Source organism: Anomaloglossus baeobatrachus, chromosome 3 (genome assembly GCF_048569485.1).
Source record: "Anomaloglossus baeobatrachus isolate aAnoBae1 chromosome 3, aAnoBae1.hap1, whole genome shotgun sequence".
In the NCBI taxonomy this organism is placed as follows: Eukaryota; Metazoa; Chordata; class Amphibia; order Anura; family Aromobatidae; genus Anomaloglossus; species Anomaloglossus baeobatrachus.
Genome location: NC_134355.1, coordinates 60,932,840 through 60,954,199, shown reverse-complemented (window position 1 = coordinate 60,954,199; position 21,360 = coordinate 60,932,840). Strand labels below are relative to the sequence as shown.

The 21,360-nt window shown below is 45.1% G+C and overlaps 1 protein-coding gene across 1 annotated transcript in view; it reads right to left on the bottom strand.

Moving 5' to 3' along the window:
• Positions 1–21,360, bottom strand: part of MSH2 (mutS homolog 2) — a 223,791-nt gene that overhangs the window by 123,511 nt on the left and 78,920 nt on the right. Inside the window, exon 7 of the mRNA XM_075338034.1 lies at positions 5,128–5,327. Within this exon, the coding sequence (XP_075194149.1) occupies positions 5,128–5,327 (200 nt within the window). The remainder of the gene's footprint in view (positions 1–5,127; positions 5,328–21,360) is intronic.

The window sequence follows — 21,360 nt, the reverse complement described above, 5'->3', positions numbered from 1 at the left end:
CTTATTCCTTCCAAAGACAATACTAAGGACCAGGGGGCACTCACTGCGAGTGGAAGAAAAGAGATTCCGACAGCTAAATAGGAAAGGGTTCTTTACAGTTAGAGCGGTCAGACTGTGGAATGCCGACCACAAGAGGTAGTAATGGCAGACACTATTTTTTAAAAAAGGGCTGGATGATTTCCTCAGTACACACAACATTGTCGGTTATAAGTGACTTAGTGACAAAATGTAGAATTGGTGGAGGAAGGGTGAACTAGATGGATCTAGGGCTTTTTTTCAACCTATGTAATTATGACATATTGGTCTTCATTGGAAATAGGGGGACAAATCCTGAAACAGCCACAGACCATTACCCTTCCACACTCAATATTACAGTAGGTGCGATGCTTACTAGTTGGTTGTGTTCTCTGTGGCATCCATCAAAAGCAAAATTCATCCATCAGATGGCCGCGGACAATGAAACGCCTTTGGTCCAGTGATATGCCACATGTGGACTGGATTGTTGTAATGTCAGTGACTTTGGGCTTGTTGGCTGCTGCTCCATGATGGACGCCCATTTCATGATGCTCCAAGGGTCACTTACAGATTCAGTTTGGGGCAGCCCCGAGTGATGTGGCAGAGGATAGGAAAGGTCTGTGCATCACATACTCCACTGCCCGCATTCCCGGATGTTTTATGGTTGATGTTGTCTTACTACACTGTTTGTGACCCCTTGCTGTCCGGTCTAGCGAGTTTGCATGGTCAACTGCCTCATGGCGGAGCTGCTGCTGCTCCTGGATGCTTCTAGTAACCAATAATAGAGCTTACAGCTGATTGTGATATTTCTACTCTCTTAGGCTGTGTGCCCACAATCAGGGTTCACAGTGTTTTGGACGCAGCGCGTTTCAGCTGAATTCAATACGCTGCATTGTACAGAACAAGCACAGTGGATGGGATTTATAGAAATCCTGTGCCCATTGTGCTTGTTTTCCCTGCAACGTAAACTGACTGAGCCACAGGAATGTCAATTCTTTGCTGTGGAGACGCAAATATTCTCCACAAGGAGAACACAGCGAAAGACCACAACTGCCCGAGCTTGGATCGGGGGCAGGAGCAGCTGCGGTCTCCTGTGGAGGAGACTTCAGGCCCCCACAGATCAAAACCCACCGCAACCAAGATGCAGTGCATCCTGATCGTGGGCACATACCCTTAGATGTGTTCCAAAGTGATTTGTGACACAGGTGTCATCCTATGGCAGTGCCACATTAAGGTCCTGTGCGCACTAGGCGTTTTTACCCACGGATTTACCCGCGGTTTTGCTGCGGGAATTTCTTGAGAAATGTTTGTAATCTTTCTGCAGACATTTCCCAGCAAAACCTATGGGGAAAAAAAATAGCTGTGCGCACGCTGCATTTTTTTCTCAAGAAAATTCTTTGAAGATTTTCTTGAGAAAATTTCTTGAGAAAATGTGAATGTCACTTTTCCGCAGGTACCTGCGGTATACCCCCGGTATTTCACTCCATTCACTGTAATATAATCGCGAAATTCTGGGGGTATACCGCAGGTAGCAAATGATGTGCGGTATACCCCCGGTATAGCCGCGATTTACCTGCGGTAATGCTCATCGCTGCCTGCGGTTTTGCAGGAAGTGATGTCATTATGACAGAAGAGGAAGCGGAGCAGAGTAAACACAGACGTCAAACTCCCTGGAAGCCGCACAGAAGCACTTCCGTGTGACCTCCAGGTGCCCGTGCAGTCTGTGTCCCGCTCCAGCCCTGCGGCTGCACGCACAGCAGTGTCAGTGTCTGCCCGCAGTATCAGCAGCTTGTCACCCTGCAGCGCAGGCAGACACTGACACACAGCAGTGCGTGCAGCCGCGGGGATGACGGGCGCTGCTGTCAGGAGGTGAGATGAGATCATTACCTGCTGTGACGATCTCCTGCCTCCTGACGTCACCGCGGTCAGTGCTGTCTATGCCCGCGGCCCGAGACTGTCACTGGCGGTGACGTCACGGGCTCTCGCGATACTGCCGAGAACGTGGCGGGCATAGAAGGCAGTGACAGCGCTGATGGCAGGACTGCAAGAGATCATCACAGCAGGTAATGATCTCATCTAACCTCCTGACAGCAGCGCTAGTCATCCCCTGCAGTGACCTGGGCTTACCCATTGATGTTAGTTCAGGTCACTGCATTACTCTCCCAGCCAATGGGGAACCTTCTGCTCTTCACTTACTGGGACAGTGACTATGGTATGGATCGTCGTGGGACAACCTCCCCTTATTGGATTACGCCGGACCCGGATTTGATTGTTCTTGTCAATAAATTGGTGAAAGAGGGAATGTGGGGAGTATTTTTTCAAATAAAACTTTTTTTGTTGTCTATTTTTTATTTCTTACTGACTGGGTTTGTGATGTCAGGTATCTGATAGACGCGTGACATCACTAACCCCAGGGCTTGATGCCAGGTGACATTACACATCTGGCATCAACCCCATATATTACCCAGTTTGCCACTGCACCAGGGCAACGGGATGAGTTTGGGTGAAGCGCCAGGATTGGCACGTCTAACGGATGCGCCACTACTGGGGCGGCTGCAGCCTGCTATTTTTAGGCTGGGGAGTGTCCAATAACAGTGGACCTCTTTAGTCTGAGAATATCAGACCCCAGCTGTCCGCTTTACCTTGGCTGGTGATCCAATATGGGGGGGGACCCCACGTTTTTTGTTTTAAATTATTTATTTAATGTAAAATAACAGCGTGGGGTGCCGTCTGTTTTGGATTAAGAGCCAAGGTGAAGCTGCCAGCTGTGGTCTGCAGGCTGCAGCCGACTCCTTTACCCTAGCTGGCTACTAAAGATGGGGTGACTTCGTCATTTTTTTTTTAATTATTTATTTTTTGGCTAAATACAAGGCTAGGCACCCTTTAGTGCCACATGAAAGTCACTAAAGGGTGCCAGCTTAGAATATGCAGGGGGGTGGGACGTTATATAGGTCTTTCTCATCTATCTATTCATCTACCCATCTTTCACTCTATCCATTATCTGTCTATCGATTATCTATATTATTTATTGCAGTTCATCATAAAAAAACCGCAGGGACTAACCTGCGGAAAAACCGCGTTAAAATCGCGGCAAAAACGCATGCGTTTTTCCCGTGGTTTTGGTGCGTTTTTTTACCGCAGGTGCGGTATCTTCAACTCCTAGAAGTTTCTCAAGAAATTTTCTTGAGAAAAATCACTTTTCTAGTGCGCACATAGCCTTAAAGTCTGTGAGCTTGGACTCCTATTACTAGCAGTGTTTGTCCATGGAAACTGCATTGCGATGAGCTGGATTTTATGCACTTCTTACCAATGAATGTAACTGTAAGACCTGAACAAAATACTTTTTAGGTAGTGTCCCTGTCCTTATGGCTTTTTATTGTAAAAGTGACATCTGTAAGTTTACATTCACACTGGCTGGATAAGATTTTCTCTCCAGATATTCCTGCAGCGTCATGGATGAGATTTTATGAAATGTGATCTACATACTGTGGGAAAAACCTGTATCCAAGAATAGCCAGAAGCGTGGATTTACAATCCGCAGCAGATCAATTTATGCTGCAGATTACGCCTGCTGACTTCACCCTATACAAAGGAAAGTGCGAAAGCTGCAGTTAATCCGCAACATTTTGGTTAAAACAAAAATTATATATATTTATATACTTCTACTACATGCACATATCCACACTCCATTGATGTGAGTTCTGCTGCTCAGAATTTCTCTGCAGATTTGAAGAAGGTGTCGTATGCCCATGTCCTTAGAATACAATTATACGGCCCCGGAATAGCAGAGGACTAGTTTAATGTTGCAAGTGCAGAATACTAGTAAGCGGTAATCACCAGGGGTTTTTATTTTTATTTTTTTAAGGGGAGGAGAGGGGCTGAAAGTACCCCCCTCCAGAGCTAGAACGTCCTCCGGAAGAATGGCTGCCCGCCTTAGTGTCAGTATCAGGCAGGAGAGAGTCGACCGAGCACATGGTGGCGGGAAAGGCTATGCCGAGCTGTAGAGCAATCCATTTTCCGGCACAGGTTGGCCACTACAAGTGGATCTCAATAAATTAGAATATCCTCAAAAAAGTTAATTTATTTCAGTAATTCAATACAAAACAGGAGACGCATATATTATATAGAGCCATTACATACAGAGGGATCTATTCCTATATATTATATAGAGTCATTACACACAGCGGGATCTATTACTATATATTATATAGAGTCATTACACACAGAAGGATCTATTCCTATATATTATATAGAGCCATTACACACAGAGGGATCCATTCCTATATATTATATAGAGTCATTACACACAGAAGGATCTATTCCTATATATTATATAGAGCCATTACACACAGAGGGATCCATTCCTATATATTATATAGACTCATTACACACAGAGGGATCTATTCCTATATATTATATAGAGCCATTACATACAGAGGGATCTATTCCTATATATTATATAAAGTCATTACACACAGAGGGATCTATTCCTATATATTATATAGACTCATTACACACAGAGGGATCTATTCCTATATATTACATAGAGCCATTACACACAGAGGGATCTATTCCTATATATTACATAGAGCCATTACACACAGAGGGATCTATTCCTATATATTATATAGAGCCATTACACACAGCATGATCTATTCCTATATATTATATAGTCATTACACACAGATTTATTTCTATATATTATATAAAGTCATTACACACAGAGGGATCTATTCCTATATATTCGTTACACAGAGAGGGATCATATCCTATATATTACATAGAGTCATTACACACAGAGCGATCTATCTAAAGTGTTAAATTCTGTTAATGATGATTATGGCTTACTAAAATGGGCAGACACCACAGAAAATTGCTTCTTGCTTTGGACCCTGAGGAAGCAGTAGATATGGTGGTCTCGGGCAGGGAGTATATTATATTAGACGGCCACCATGTAATATTACATTTCCCCAGGAGCAGCAGGGTATAGATGGCAGCACCTTCCCCCATTATTATCAGGTGCTATCCAACCACTCCATTAAATGTTGTTTACAAAAAAGCTGCAGTAACTTTTTGCTTCATGCTGATTTATATTTACTCTAATGCACCTACCGTCATATTTCTCCAAGGCCTGGATGACACTGGGCAGCTGGTTCACCGCCTGGTACAGCCGGTAACAATCTTGCAGATTTGCATTCTGTCTTTGGAATTTCTTGGCCAGGCGGTTCAGATCTGGAAAGCGACGGAGTAAATCTTCCTGTAGACACTGCCTGAGTTCAGGATCGGTCACAAAGGCTTCCACCAGATCCAACCTGTGGACGATTGTGTAGGTCAGCGATGTGCGATAGCGAAGAGCAAAGAGAAAACAGGGTATTATATGTGGCATGAGAGTACATCGGGATACATGATACAGCATTTTATATGTTAAGATAAAACAAACTAATGATGAGACGGGTCGGCACCTGCTCCCTCTGTTCTATGAGTCTTAGGGTACCGTCACACTAAATGACGTACCAGCGATTCCGACCACGATACGACCTGGTCAGGATCGCTGCTGCATCGCTACATGGTCGCTGGTGAGCTGTCAAACAGTCAGATCTCACCAGCGACTCGTGTAACAATGCTGTGCTTGGTAATCGGGGTAAATATCGGGCATCTAAGCAAAGCACTTTGCTTGGTTACCCGATATTTACCCTGGTTTCCAGCGTACACCGCTTACAGGCTGCCCGCACTGGCTCCCTGTATACGTAGCTAGGGTACACATCGGGTTACTAAGCAAAGCTTTGGTTAGTAACCCGATGTGTACCCCAACTACGTGTGCAGGGAGCCAGCGCTGGCAACCTGTAAGCATGGTAATTATCGGGTAACCAAGCAAAGTGCTTTGCTTAGTTACCCAATAATTAATCTGTTTACTAGCGTACGCTGCTTAAACAGTCGGTGCTCGTTGGTCTCCCGCAGTCAAACACATCGATGTGTGCTGCACAGCGAGAGACCAATGAGCAAAAACTGAACCAGAGCAGTGTGTAACGATCAGCGATTTCACAGCAGGGGCCAGGTCGTTGCTTAGTGTCGCACACCGCGAGATCGCTGATGAGGACACTGGTACGTCACAAAACCTGTGACTCAGCAGCGATCTCGCTATGTGATAAGTGCCCCTTACAAACGGCAGTCTCGCCCGAAATAATGAACCGATCATTTCAGGCCACTAATTAATAGGAGACCACAAGGTGCAGAAGACACAATATAGCTTAAGAATAGTCAGGTGAAGTCCGAGCAAGTTACTGCCAAGTGCACAGGTCCTGTAATCATCCTTTAGAACGGATCCTGCAGAGATCTGTAGGCAAAATGATTTCTGCTGGATCCATTTTAACATCGGAGTCTATGGAGAACGGATGCGTTAGCGGATTGCTATTTATCTTCCATTTGAAACGGATCCTGTAGGAAAAAAACGGATCCGTTACAAATGTAAGACTAATGGGTGACTAAATAGCAATCCGTTCATGGATCCATCCTTCATAGACTCCCATGTTAAAAAAAAATGGATCCAGCAGACAGTTAGTTAAGAACTGACAAAAAAGTAGCGTTTGCAGAACTTTTTCCCAACGGATCTCTGCTGGATCCATTCTAATGCAGGATTACTGGGCATGGGAATTCAGCCTAATAAATATGCCCAGAAAGTGAGAGCTTGCTACCTTTCTCCTGTCCATCTAGTTACTCGTTTTAGATCCATTGAAATGATATTAAAAAAAATTCAAAAAAAAAAACAAAACAAAAAACCAACACAGCTGCACTCTAGAGTGCTAACAATCAATAAGGGAACTCTGGCATTGCATTACTGCTATAGGAATACTTGGGGGTTGGGGGGGGGGGGGGGGAGATATTTAGCTTATGTATTGGCTAATGCATTTGACCCTGGTCTCCAAGGAGAAAGTGATCTCTAATATACCGGGACCCAAACTTAAATGCCTCTCTTCAATGTTAGCATTCTAGAGCGTACTGTATGTATTTGTAGTTATATTGTGTTTTCAGCTAGCACCTGTTGGATGTGCGGGTCGGTGTTTTTTATATATTTGTATATAAAAAAAACAAAAAAAAAAACACACCAAACATTTTAAGATGGACATGTTCAATAGACATCTACTCTCAAATTGGCAAATTATCACCTATCCAAAAGATAGGCAATAACTTACTACTGCAATTGTTGGAGATGTGGAGTCTGGGACCCCTACAATCCCAAAAATGGGGCTCTGGTACGCCCCACAAATTCACCATCTCGCCAATCATTATGCAAGGAACTGCTGAAGAAGTGGTTTACTGCATTGTGGCATCCCCGGCAGTCTCAGATCATGAATCGAACATGCACAGCAATCGCTGTTATACTGGGTCCTTTCGGAGGATAGTACTGGGGATCAGAGGGGATCCCAACCAGCAGGGATCAGTAACTTAGGTGATTAATGTGTTGGGAGGGTGGGTCCTTAAATTACCAGGTAGACAGTATAGTGTCGGCCAGCCGCCTCTGTATTTGGGGCCCCCTAACAAATGTCAGGGAAGAGGAGGATCCTCCATGTTTGATTTCAGACTAACAAGTTGTTTGTCCTTTAAGTCATCAGCTGTCACCAGAGATGTCTGGCAGGGTCCCTCTTAAGAGAACACAGGAGCGCTCCCCCCTATGGGAGAATTGAGTGCGATAGCTGCCGTCTGAACGATCGATCATTCGGCGGAGAGCAATCTAAAATGTTTGGGGTATAACCCTCTAAGCCCTTGGTGACCATCAATATGTGTTTTGGTTGTAAAAGTAAAAATTTAACATTCTTCCACTTTGCATCAATTACTGAAAAGCCCCTGAATAGTTAATAGCAGTTGTGAATATGTTGAGGGGTGCGGTTTTTAAAATGGTATCACTTGTGTGGTGTGACTATCTGGATTAGAGGTTTGGTCACTAAGAGGGGTTAAATCATGGGGGACGGTGAAAGCAGATTCCAGTCTTCTGATATAGAACTGCTCAGACAAACTCTGCAGAAGAAGAAGGACACAGACTTGTTTTGTAGGATTCTTTGGAATAAAATCAGGAGCCCCTGTAGGATCCCGTCTGTACAGAGCCCGGATACAGTTGTGTCTCCATCGGAGGCTACAGACACTGCAATGCAGGGCTGGAGGGAGAGCGAGGAGTGCGAGCACTGCAGTCACCGCACAGAATGGATTTCCAGGAAGGAGCCAGACACAGGAGCCGCGCGTCTCGCACATCATACACTACTCCCTGCACATAATCCAGCCATCACAATGCACTGGATGATACTTATTATGTCTCTATAGAAGGGGATATTACAGCAATGTGTATACGGAGGTCAATCAAACTACTCCTTGTGAAATCCTATATATATATCTCCCCTTGTGCTGTCCCCCACACACGATATTACAGGGAACCATGTGTCGGAGTAACACATACATTGCTACAGTAATGCAGATGACATCCGGTTCCTCCCATTCTGGTAGCATGTGCCAACACCTTATGGCTTTACTGCAGGGGGGCAATTTATGGTGATCGTATAAACCAATCCTAAAAAGGATCTTAGCAAAGAGGAAACGTGAGCAGATCAGGAGTGATTTAGTGGGAGCATTTTATACTAGCTTTATAAAGTTTTAAACATACAAATGATAAGCAGATCATGGTTTCGTTACGACCCCCAGCGATCAGCCGTTATCCACGAAGAAACCTAGAAAGAAGTGTTCAATCTTCCTGCAGCATCCACAGGTGTATGAATGGATCCTCTACAGGGAGACACTATATCCCTGCTCTCCACGGCGAAGGATCCCGACTAGAGATGACCTGATCAGTGTAAGCTATGTGTCCACGGGAGAATGTAGCTGCGGATTTTTCTGCATCAAAATCCACGGCTTTCCCGCAAAATCCGCACCTTTTCAAAGGTGCGGATTTGCCGTGGATTTACCGCGGATTTGATAAGGATTTTTTTTTCCCCAATTTTAAAGCCAAAATCCGCAACTATAATTGACATGTTGCAGATTTTTCCGGATCAAAATCCGCACGAAATCCGCTGCGGAAAAATCCGCAGCATGGGCACAGCATTTTCAAAATGCCATAGAAATGGCTGGGAAGTGCCTGAGCTGCAGATTTTCGGGAAATCCGCGGCTTTTCCGCGAGAAATCCGCGCATTTTCCGCAGCGTGGACACATAGCCTAACTGCGATTCGGTGGGTGCAGCCAGACTTTAGATAAAGTTCAGTTTGGGATTCGGACTTGACCTGAACCCCAATGGAAGTCACTAATTGGGCAGTTTGGGTCTCTGCCCACAAACAGCGATCACTTCCGGGGGCAGGAGTTTTTCGACTTTTTTTTCTTTTAATGCGCACTACATCCGATCTCGCTGTTACCCCCAGTGTGAGCCGATCAAATACTGCAAATGGCTCACACTGGGCTGAGCACCGACCGTACCCGAGCAGAGCGATGCCCACAACAGTTCGTTTGCATATGTAAAAGCACCCAACCTTCAGCACTGACTTAACTAAAGTTCATATTCAGTACGAACTCCAAACTTAACTTTCCAGGTTCGCTCATCTCGAATCCAGAATAGAACAGTAAGAATGGTCCTATGGTGTCGGCAAAAATAGGTTGCCTTAAAAATAAAAATAAAAAAACCTCTGCTGAGGAGCCTAATTAAGAATTAAAAGGGGGAAAAGACTACAAAAAAAAAGGTGACAAAAAGGGGTGGGAATGCTGGATCAATATTGTTTTAGACATTGTATGCAATGTACTTGTTATACCATTTTAAAATCTAATAAAAAGTAGTTTAAAAAAAAACAAACACACCATATCTGCAAATCAGAAAAATGTGTTGACTGTGTACAGATTGACAGCAACAGGGGGAACGGCCAGCAGCCCCCTTTGCTGGCAAGGGGGGGGGGGATAGCCAGCCCCCTCTGCAGACTAGAGGGGATTAGGGGGGAATGGCCAGCACCCTCTGCAGGCAGGTGGGCTTCACTGAACCACCTGTGTATAATTACATGTGCATGGGTTGGGGGATGGCCAGGACCCTATGCAGGCAGGGGGGCTTCACTGAACCACCTGTGTATAATTACATGTACATGGGTTGGGGGATGGCCAGGACCCTATGCAGGCAGGGGGGCGTCACTGACCCACCTGTGTATAATTACATGTGCATGGGTTGGGGGGATGGCCAGGACCCTATGCAGGCAGGGGGGCGTCACTGACCCACCTGTGTATAATTACATGTGCATGGGTTGGGGGATGACCAGGACCCTATGCAGGCAGGGGGGCTTCACTGACCCACCTGTGTATAATTACATGTGCATGGGGTGGGGGTGGGGGATGGCCAGGACCCTATGCAGGCAGGGGGGCTTCACTGACCCACCTGTGTATAATTACATGTGCATGGGTTGGGGGGATGGCCAGGACCCTATGCAGGCAGGGGGGCTTCACTGAACCACCTGTGTATAATTACATGTACATGGGTTGGGGGATGGCCAGGACCCTATGCAGGCAGGGGGGCGTCACTGACCCACCTGTGTATAATTACATGTGCATGGGTTGGGGGGATGGCCAGGACCCTATGCAGGCAGGGGGGCGTCACTGACCCACCTGTGTATAATTACATGTGCATGGGTTGGGGGATGACCAGGACCCTATGCAGGCAGGGGGGCTTCACTGACCCACCTGTGTATAATTACATGTGCATGGGGTGGGGGTGGGGGATGGCCAGGACCCTATGCAGGCAGGGGGGCTTCACTGACCCACCTGTGTATAATTCCATGTGCATGGGTTGGGGGATGGCCAGGACCCTATGCAGGCAGGGGGGCTTCACTGAACCACCTGTGTATAATTACATGTGCATGGCTTAATCTTTGAAACAAGCACATGCAACTGGCTGGATCAACCAGGTAGCCAACCCCCCCCCCCCCTCCCCCAATGTGTCCAGATCTGGCTGTGCTCTATTTCACTAGTTTCTGCCCATTCCATGTTGTCTAAATATGTGAAGTAGTAGATCGCTCCATATACATGATCCTTCAGTAGTAAATCACTGCTGCAATGCCACCATGCAAAGTGGTAAACCTATCTTTATATGCCCTCCATGTTCAATGTTATATTAAACAAATGGATTGCGGGAATTAGCTTGATGCTGCTCCTGAACAACAGCCATTAAATTACTCTAAGACATAATGACATTCCAGGCTGAAGCCCGTGCACATCTCTGGCTGCATTACCTGCCCGGACAGCGCTGCTGTATGGTCTGTGCTACAGCGACATCTAGTGGCTGTGTGCTAACAGTACAGGAAAAATAAAGTCATACAAGGCAACTGTGAGTTCTCTGAGAACAACCATCTCTGTGGCATATGTCGAGGGCACGTGCCATACAGATATTTCATGTAGGTGCCTGTGCACCAGCTTCACATTAGCAGACCTTATTCACAACATGATGTGTGAACAGAGCCTTGTGCTTTAAGTCAACAGCCATTAAACTCAATTGATTTTGTCCCACGTTTTCAGTTTGCTCTGATCCACTGGATGATGATCAGCTGCTAAGGTCTCCCATACTCCGCACTGCACAGCACAGAAGAGGGATTCCTGCTTTCCATTCTCTATGTAGTCATAGCATGGAAAACATTAAACAATAGTACCAAGCAGTGAAGCTGTGAATGCATCTCTGGGTTGAGATAAAACACTTATTAGAAAGCTGTAGCCGTGTTTTTCTACCCATTTCACGTGCTCCTCCTTTTTCCCTCTCCTAAATTTTAAGAGTCAGTTGAAATCTTATCCTTCAGTGAACTGGCTATCTGTTGTGTCTCAAGAAAGATGGAGTTTATCTGTTTCTGAGAGCAATTGGTGAGATCAGGAGGAAAAAGAGGAGCAGCGGTGGTTCATAAGTGGAGAAATAAATAAAAAGCTGAAATCTCTTATAGAGATGCCAACTTCCGTAAGAGCACTGTAGGCATGTGCACTGACCTGGGCGAGGGGTGAGCCCACCTATGCAAAAATGGAGGAGCCTGTGTTCTCTCTATAGAGGTTACCTTTCATCATATTAATGCCTATGATAATGCACTCACTGATGAGAACATATCTATACAGAATGGAAAGTGTCAGTCTATAAAGATACTCTGCTTAGTTTAAATAGTCATAAAAGAAAAAAAAAAGACTGCGGTACACTATACTGTAGACCAGGGGTGGGGAACCTTTTTACTGCCGGGGGCCATTTGGAATTTCCTACTAACCTTTGGGGGCCGCACAACATTATCAACCTGAAAAATAACCCTGCTATATTTGGTCAAACGATTAACTCACCCCTATTGTGGTGGCCGGAGCTGCTTCTCTTTGGTGCGATTGTAATGTTCGGTGATATTGATCATCTTGTTTCTCACAGCTGCTTTTCCAGGTTTGTCTCTGTCTGGAGATGCTGGGGGCATACACATCACAGGAGGGGCCAGGGCGCATAAATTACAGGAGACACTGGGAGTACACATCACAGGAGGGGCTGGGGCATATACATCACAGGAGGGGCTGGGGCATATACATCACAGGAGGGGCTGGGGCATATACATCACAGGAGGGGCTGGGGCATATACATCACAGGAGGGGCTGGGGCATATACATCACAGGAGGGGCTGGGGCATATACATCACAGGAGGGGCTGGGGCATATACATCACAGGAGGGGCTGGGGCATATACATCACAGGAGGAGCTGGGGCATATACATCACAGGAGGGGCTGGGGCATATACATCAGTAGGGGGCATGGACAGCCCTGGCGGTGGCACAGACATGACTGGGGACACGCACAGCACTGGGTGGGGACACGCACAGCACTGGGTGGCAGCACGCACTGCACTGGGTGGCAGCACGCACTGCACTGGGTGGCAGCACGCACTGCACTGGGTGGCAGCACGCACTGCACTGGGTGGCAGCATTAGGGAGACAGACAGGTCTGGGGGAACATAGACATCAATAGGAGAGCACGGACTGGGGAGCATAGAAAGCAGTGGGAGGGTACAGACAGCAGTAGCGAGTTAAGAGCACTGAGGGGTGGCACACAGCACTGGGGAGCATGGACAGCATAAGGGGGACACAGGCAGCACTCACCGTGGCATGGACAGCACTGGTGGCAGCATGGACAGCATTAGGTGGTGCGGACAGCACTGGTGGGGGGGCATAGACATCACCCAGGGGGTACAGACAGCACTAGGGGGTACACACAGCACCTGGGGGTACACAGCACTGGGGGGTACACACTGTACTAGGAGGTACACAGCATGAGGGGGTACACACAGCACGAGGGGGTACACAGCACGAGGGGGTACACAGCACGAGGGGGTACACAGCACGAGGGGGTACACACAGCATTAAGGGGTACACAGCATTAGGGGGTACACACAGCATTAAGGGGTACACACAGCATTAAGGGGTACACACAGCATTAGGGGGTACTCGCTGCACTAGGTGGTACACACTGCACTAGGGGGCACATAGCACGAGGGGGTACACACAGCACTGGGGTGTACACAGCACTAGGGGGTACACACAGCACTAGGGGGTACACACAGCACCTGGGGGTACACAGCACTGGGGGGTACACACTGTACTAGGAGGTACACAGCATGAGGGGGTACACACAGCACGAGGGGGTACACAGCACGAGGGGGTACACAGCACGAGGGGGTACACAGCATGAGGGGGTACACACAGCATTAAGGGGTACACACAGCATTAGGGGGTACTCACTGTACTAGGGGGTACACACTGTACTAGGGGGTACACACTGCACTAGGGGGTACATACAGCACAAGGGGGTACACACAGCATTGGGGGGTACATACAGCACGAGGGGGTACACAGCACGAGGGGGTACACAGCACGAGGGGGTACACACAGCATTGGGGGGTACATACAGCATTGGGGGGTACACACAGTACGAGGGTGTACACAGCACTGAGCGGGGGGGGGGCAGCGATGGGTTGAGTACTCGCAGTGAGGGGGAGGGAGAGTCACACACACACACAGCAGGTTCGGGAGGCTGGTAAACCTGCTGCAGCTCTTCTGTGTGACTTTATCGCAGCGTGCTGCTTACCCGCCCACCAGAGCACACAGGCCGGGGATAAGCCTAGAATGTATGGGCTGCAGTCAGGTCCTGGAAGTCAGGATCTGGAGAGAGCCCGTACATTCTAGCATCTACCCACAGGGCATCAGGCTGTGGGATTTAAAGGGCCGGCAGCCGGGAAAAGCGCGGCTGCCACCAAAGCACAATGGTCCCCGCCCCCGGGAATGTGCCCGGGGGCCGCATAAAAAGTCGTCACGGGCCGTATACGGCCCGCGGGCCGGAGGTTCCCCACCCCTGCTGTAGACACTAGAATACACCCACTCGCCTCTGACCAAAATGCTCTAATTCTTTTTCATGTGAATTAATCTTCACCTGTGATATCCTTTTCAAGCAGTGACCATATTTCACCTGTCCAAAACAGGTATGGCAGGTTGGAGAAAAAAAAATAATTATTATATATATATATATATATATATATATATATATATATATATATATTATATTATATTATATTATATTATATTATATTATATTATATTATATTATATTATATTATATTATATTATATTATATTATATTATATTATATTATATTATATTATATTATATATATATATATATATATATATATAAATGAATGAATATATATATATATATATATGTATATATGTGTGTGTGTGTGTGTGTGTGTGTGTGTGTGTGTGTGTGTGTGTGTGTGTGTATATATATATACAAGTAAAATATATCTTTGTACCGTGTTAGCCAGTAGAGATAAAAAAATTGTTTAAAAGAACAGAGAGTCCTCAGTGGTTGATACCTTTTAATGGCTAACTGAAAAGATGGTAATAATTGCAAGCTTTCGAGACTACTCAGGTCTCTTCATCAGGCATGGTATAACACATGTTATACCATGCCTGATGAAGAGACCTGAGTAGTCTCGAAAGCTTGCAATTATTACCATCTTTTCAGTTAGCCATTAAAAGGTATCAACCACTGAGGACTCTCTGTTCTTTTAAACAATTTTTTTATATATATATATATATATATATATATATATGTATGTACAAATATAAAATAGTTTTATATTCATATTTAAATATTTATCATATATATTCTATACATATATATATACACACACACACACACACACACACACACACAAACACATATATATATTTTTTATTTTTTTTTTTATTATTATTTTTTTAACAAGGTCTTATTTTTGGCACCCAAAAGATGCACTAGGCCTTATTTTGATTTGCTTTATTTTTGCTTATTTTTATTTATTGTATTACTGTATGATGCCCCATTGTGTTAGCATAATCCCCAGAAAATACATAGTAGCGCACCAGCTACTTAAACATAAATTACTGCAAAATTAATATTTACCCCTTCAGTCACCCACCACTCTCTGCCGGCATCAGTGATTCAGTCAGACTGCTGTATAACTAGCCAAAGCATTGCATCTTAATCCTCGGACTGGCCGGTGGCTCTTGAGTGGAGCATGACAGCTGCATAGGAATATATGCTGTCACGCTCGGGTCATGAGAGCAGACGGCCAGTCTGAGGATTATGATGTGATGCGATCCTCGAGCGAGTAAGCGGTCCATCTCCCTGCAGCGTCTCTATATGGAGCAGTTCTGCTTTCCTGCAGTTAATACAGCAGTCTGACACTATCCAATCGCTGACTCTGGAACAGAGGGGTGCAGAGGAAGAGGTGAATATCTATCAAGGAAGTAGGAAGACAACGGCACATACCAACAGGGATCCAGACGAAACGTCCCTTATTAGAGCCAAAGGTGCAGATAAAAAGCTGGAGGAGAGCTGGGTGCGGGTCCCCTCACGACGACGGCCGTTTCGTGCTGAACAGCCCTTCTATTGGTCCATTTTGCATTACCATACATTTAACTAGCCAGCAAGCAACTATACATTTTTAAGGGCTTACAGCAACAATGTAAAAGTTAGATATCCTGAAAGGGCGGCCCAAGCCCCATTTCAGGATACTATTAGCATGATAACCCACAACTAGGGCTTATATTTTAAGCATACTCAAAAAAGTCTGAAAAATCCTGCTAGGGCTTATTTTCAGCGAGACAGACAGAGACAGACAGACCGACACAGACAGACAGAGACAGACAGAGACAGAGACAGAGACAGACATTATAGGGGGAAAAAAATATGTAAATACAATACAGATCTGCTGCTGACACTTATGGAGGGGCATTCTGTATACCAGAATGGAGGACATATAACAAGATGGGGCAAATATATACTAGGAAGGGTCCCAGGATCACTGCCATGTGCCCCCTGTCAGAGGCGCCAATAACAGCTGCCGGCCAAGCAAATATCTAAAATGATTATTCAGCGCTTCCCACGCCCGCTCTCGGCACAGAGGTCAGTGACTGTAAACGACTGAAGATTTTTCCTAATCACTGACCTCAGTGCAGAGAGGTAGGTGGGATAAGGGGGTGGGAAGTGGTGAAAGTTAATTTGTCTTTAATAGGGGACACGTGATCGCACCACTCCTGCCGCTGGCTTCCTGCAGCAGCGACCATCCTCCTGCCTCCTGTGACCCCACTCCATCGCAGTCACCCACAGCAAGCCAGGATATATTCACGCACCTCTGTTTTCCTCCCAAATGTTTGCTGCTTATAGTCTGAGAAATACGGTATATATATTGCATATATTTTAGGTATACACATACAGTACAATTTATATGATGTCAACAACTTCCTAAGTAAATATATTTCTAAAAGGTACTACTGACATGAATTTATCACCAGATGTCAACAACCACCCATCCAATCCACACAGGCAAAGAAATCAACCCATAGAGGACCATAAACCTAGTGATATGTAATAATGAGAAATGACAGAAAAAAAAAAAAAAGTATTGAACACGATTACTGAAAGGGATTTAAAACTTGGTACAGAAGCCTTTGTTGCAGATGACAGCTTCCAGACGCCTCCTGTATTGAGCAATGCATGCGACAAGTTTCTCAGGTGTGATTTTGGCCCATTCTTACACAGACTCTTCAAATCTCAAAAGGTCCTGCGGGCTCCTATGTACTCTGAGCTTTAGTTCCCTCTATACATTTTCTATTGGATTTGGGTCAAGTGATTGGCTCAGCCATTCTAGCAGCTTTATTTTCTTTCATTGCTGAAATGTCCACCCTCCTTTAATCATCATCCTAGTAGATGGCAGCAGATTTTTATCAAGAATATCTCAGTACATTTGTCCATTCACCCTTCCTTCAAATCATATAAAGTTTGCCAGTGCCATATGCTGAAAAACAGCCCCACACCATGATGTTCCCACCTCCATACTTCATTATTGGTATGGTGATTTGGGAGGTGACATGCAGTGCATTTTAGCCTCCAAATTTACTGTGTACTATGGCATACAATAAGTTTTGGTTTCATCTACCAAAATATATAGCCTCCTAACTGTTTTGTTTTCTTTGGCCGTGTAGATTGGATGTGTTGCGATCTAGTGAGAAATTCATGTCAATAGCCACCTTAGAAATATACTAGCTGTAGTACCCGGGCGTTGCCCGGGATAGTAGCTGTCACTGTGTCTGTCTCATTCTGTCTGTCTTTCCCAGTCTGTCTCTTTCCCAGTCTGTCTCTATCTGTTTCTTTCCCCCATCTGTCTCTTTCCAGGTCTGTTCCTTTCCGCCTGTCTCTTTTACTGTCTGTCTCTGTCTGTCTTCTTCCCTGTGTGTGTCTGTCTGTCTCTGTCTCTCTCTGTCTCCCCACTGACGACATATTACCTCACACATAAGCTTCTTATACTGTGACTGTCTTTTGTTCCTATAGCAACCAATCACAGCTGCTATTAATAACCAGTAGTTCCAGGCTCCTATTCACTTTCATGTAAGCAGGTTTTTTGGAGAGCAACTGTAAAGCGCGGGGTTAAATTTCCCCGGCAAAACATAGTCTATGATGTTCCCTGGGTCACATGAGGCGTCTGTGCAAAATTTGGTCATTGTAAATGCGACGGTGCGGATTCCTTTAGCGGACGCGGGGGACACACACACAGCTTTATATATTAGATTTACTTAGAAAACTGGAGAATTATTCAATACCCCATCAACCGCTGTATGTAATAAAACATACGGTATACATATTTAGAAATGAGTAAAATCTACAGTAGAAGTATGTGTCAATGTGTAAATGGTTCAATTTAGTGTTTTGGGGGAGTGGGACTCCCTTTAATTTCAAAAATATATTGTCTTAAAAGTCACTAAAAAGGTGCTTTTAGCTATGTGTTTGTTACCAAAAACATTGGAAAAAACCCACTACTCAAATATAAAGATGTGATGTCAGCAATAGATAATTTTCTGATGACACATTCTCCATGAAACAAGGTCAGCAACAGCTTCTTATTTACTTTTCGTTTCCTTTCCTCCGTAGTATAATATACCTTTATTATCCAGCAATATTCACACAGTGAAACTGCCGCACCCATGTCATCCAGGGCAAGGTGTGAAACCAGAAACCGGTCCGAGGAATGAAACCATGACATTGGATAAGGACACGGTTCATCTACTGCAGACTACAGGAGTAAATAAGTAACCGCACATGATGCAGGTTTCTGCCATTACAGATCTTTCAGCACAGAGGATGGTTCTTCTCATCAGCGAGGGCATCAGGTCATCAATTAAGACCATACCGGTCATTTAGCAATAGATTATAAAGTATGGGAAATGTTAACACAAGTACACAGAGGATTAGGAAAAGAAAGGTCAGCAGCGGAGATGGACAGGTACCACAAAAGGGATCACTATATGGATGTAATGAGGGCACGCACATACAGTAGCTGACACCACCACACTGCCCGGTATCTTCCGACCAGACATCTAGCATAACCTTTCGCTGATTGTTCCTGGATGAGCAGAAACTTGGACAATTTAAGTGATAAAATGCTGCCAGGATAACGAATAAAAGGGGAGGGGGGGGGGGGGAAGCGAAGAAACTTGGGCCACTGTCCATCATGTGGGCTTATTTATTTATTTATTCTGTCAAAAGTAGAGCACCAGAACAGTCCAGATCCAGCAACATAGATATTTAGAGGTAGAGAAGGATGGGTGTGGGGGGGGAGAGGGGGGGGGGTAAATGGTCACTGAGTTTGAGGTCACCTTACCTGAAGTCACAGCTGTGGCATCGTGGTATCCTCCAGCTGTGACCGCAAATGAACTAATGAACTGAGTGATGTCACCGCTCATTGCTGCGTTCAGTCTCTTCCTGAAGCCCACCGCATGTGGACATGTTCTGTGCCCGCACACTGTCACTTCAGTATGTAGCAGAGCTGGAATCGTCGTGGGGCCTTGTGTGGTTTACATTGGAACTGGGTGATTTGAGGGTTAATAAATTGGAGACATTGAGGGTTTTTTTTGTCTTTTATTTCAAATAAAGGATTTTTTCAGTGTTTGTGGTAATTTCTTTTTACTTACAGATTAGTAATGGGGGGGGTTTAGACACTTCACTATAAATCTAAGGCTTAGTGACATCCGTGAGCTGTCACTAACCCCTTATTAGAATGATTGCCACCACAACAGCGCAATCAGGAGGAGCCAGGCAAAGTTTCGGGATTGTCTCATCTACTAAAAGCAACGATCCTGGGCGACTGCAGGCTGCTTTAGGGTGGGTGAGTGCCCAATAACCATGGGTCTCCTCAGCCTGAGAATACTAGCCCAGAGCTGTCGATTATAATGTCTGGATATCAAAATTGTCGGGAGGGGACCTCAAGCTGCTTGTCTTTTTAAATTTTAAATAATTAAAAAAAAACAAAGCCACATGCGGTTCCTTTTCTTTTAATAAACAGCCAAGATAAGCACATGGTTGGATGTGGTGCACCCTGTAGCCTTATGCTTTATCTGTGCTGGGTATCATAATATGGGAGGACCCTATGCCAATTTTATTTTTACACCATGATAGGAACACACACAGTGTCTGATTGCATACGGTCTAACTGCAACCAATCACAGACGTCGGTACTGGTGGGCGGGGGAAGCAGTGCATATGAATGAGGTTAATGAGCGGTCCTTAAAGTAGTGTTACAACCGCACGGGAAACTGGAAAGTATAAGGGCGCTTGCGCTAATCCTCCGATCCCTTCCACCATCATTTTAAAGCACCTGAATCTGGTCCCCATAGACTTATATTGGGACCAGAGTCTATGCAGGTATATGGTCCTAAACCCTAAACAGTTTTTTTTTTTTTGGGGGGGGGGGTTCAATCTGGTTGGAGCTGCAGATAACACCTATATGCGTGCCCGTCCATCACTAGTCATTTTCACTCTGTAAGTTAAGTTGTGTAACAACAAGAAATGACAAACATCAATGGTTTGATTTTGTTGTCTGTGTTGATTGGATGGGTTGTTACAGACATCTAGTGAGAAGCTAATGTGAATAGCACCTGTAGAAATATACTATATAACACCTCTTTAAAAACAGAAGATAACAGGAGCCACGATTCACAATAGGTGGTTTCACATGTCACAGTCACCTCTATGCACAATTACCTTTGCCTGAATAAAAGCACTCGTTAAAAAAAAGTCAAAATGCTTCAATTGGAATAAACATACCAAAGTACCCCACAGGAGGGGAAAATTCTAATGTTAAGTCTAGCAGACAGTATAGAAATTGGGGTTGTGGAGGTGGACTGAGCTATAGCTTGTTTGTTCTAACATAATAAGAATATCTGTGTATATAAATAATCAAAATGTAGATGTAGTTGTATAATTATCTGTGTCTATGTAGCCATCGCATAGTCCCATAGTATAATTCAAAGTTGTATAATCATGAAGGAGTTAACAAAAGATGATGAAGCCAAAATGTGAAGCTGTAAAAGTGTTATCAGTAAGGTTCACACAAAAGGAATGTACAGGAGGGCAGGCAATGTGATGTGAAAAATAGGGGAGTGAAAGCACTCGGTTAGCTTCAAGATTATTTATGCTTACTGTATAATTGGATCTATCGTATTATACGAGTCAGTTGATGACGCCGGCTGAAAAGAGAGCAAGTCTGTGTTCTTTGTCTTATATACATTGATATATATTGGCACTGATATACAGCTAATACGGCACCGTCTCTGGATATCCAAAATGAGGACTCCATTAGCAGTCTTCAACGCAAATTCCTCCCTTGACAGTTTGGCGCACCAGCGTGGGGCTCCACGGACGCACTGCTGACCTGGAGATGCCGATGGTTTGGACGTCGCGGACTGAGATCTCCTTCCGCTCCAACCAGGCTGATCCCCTTCAACCCTCGGTGAGTGTTAC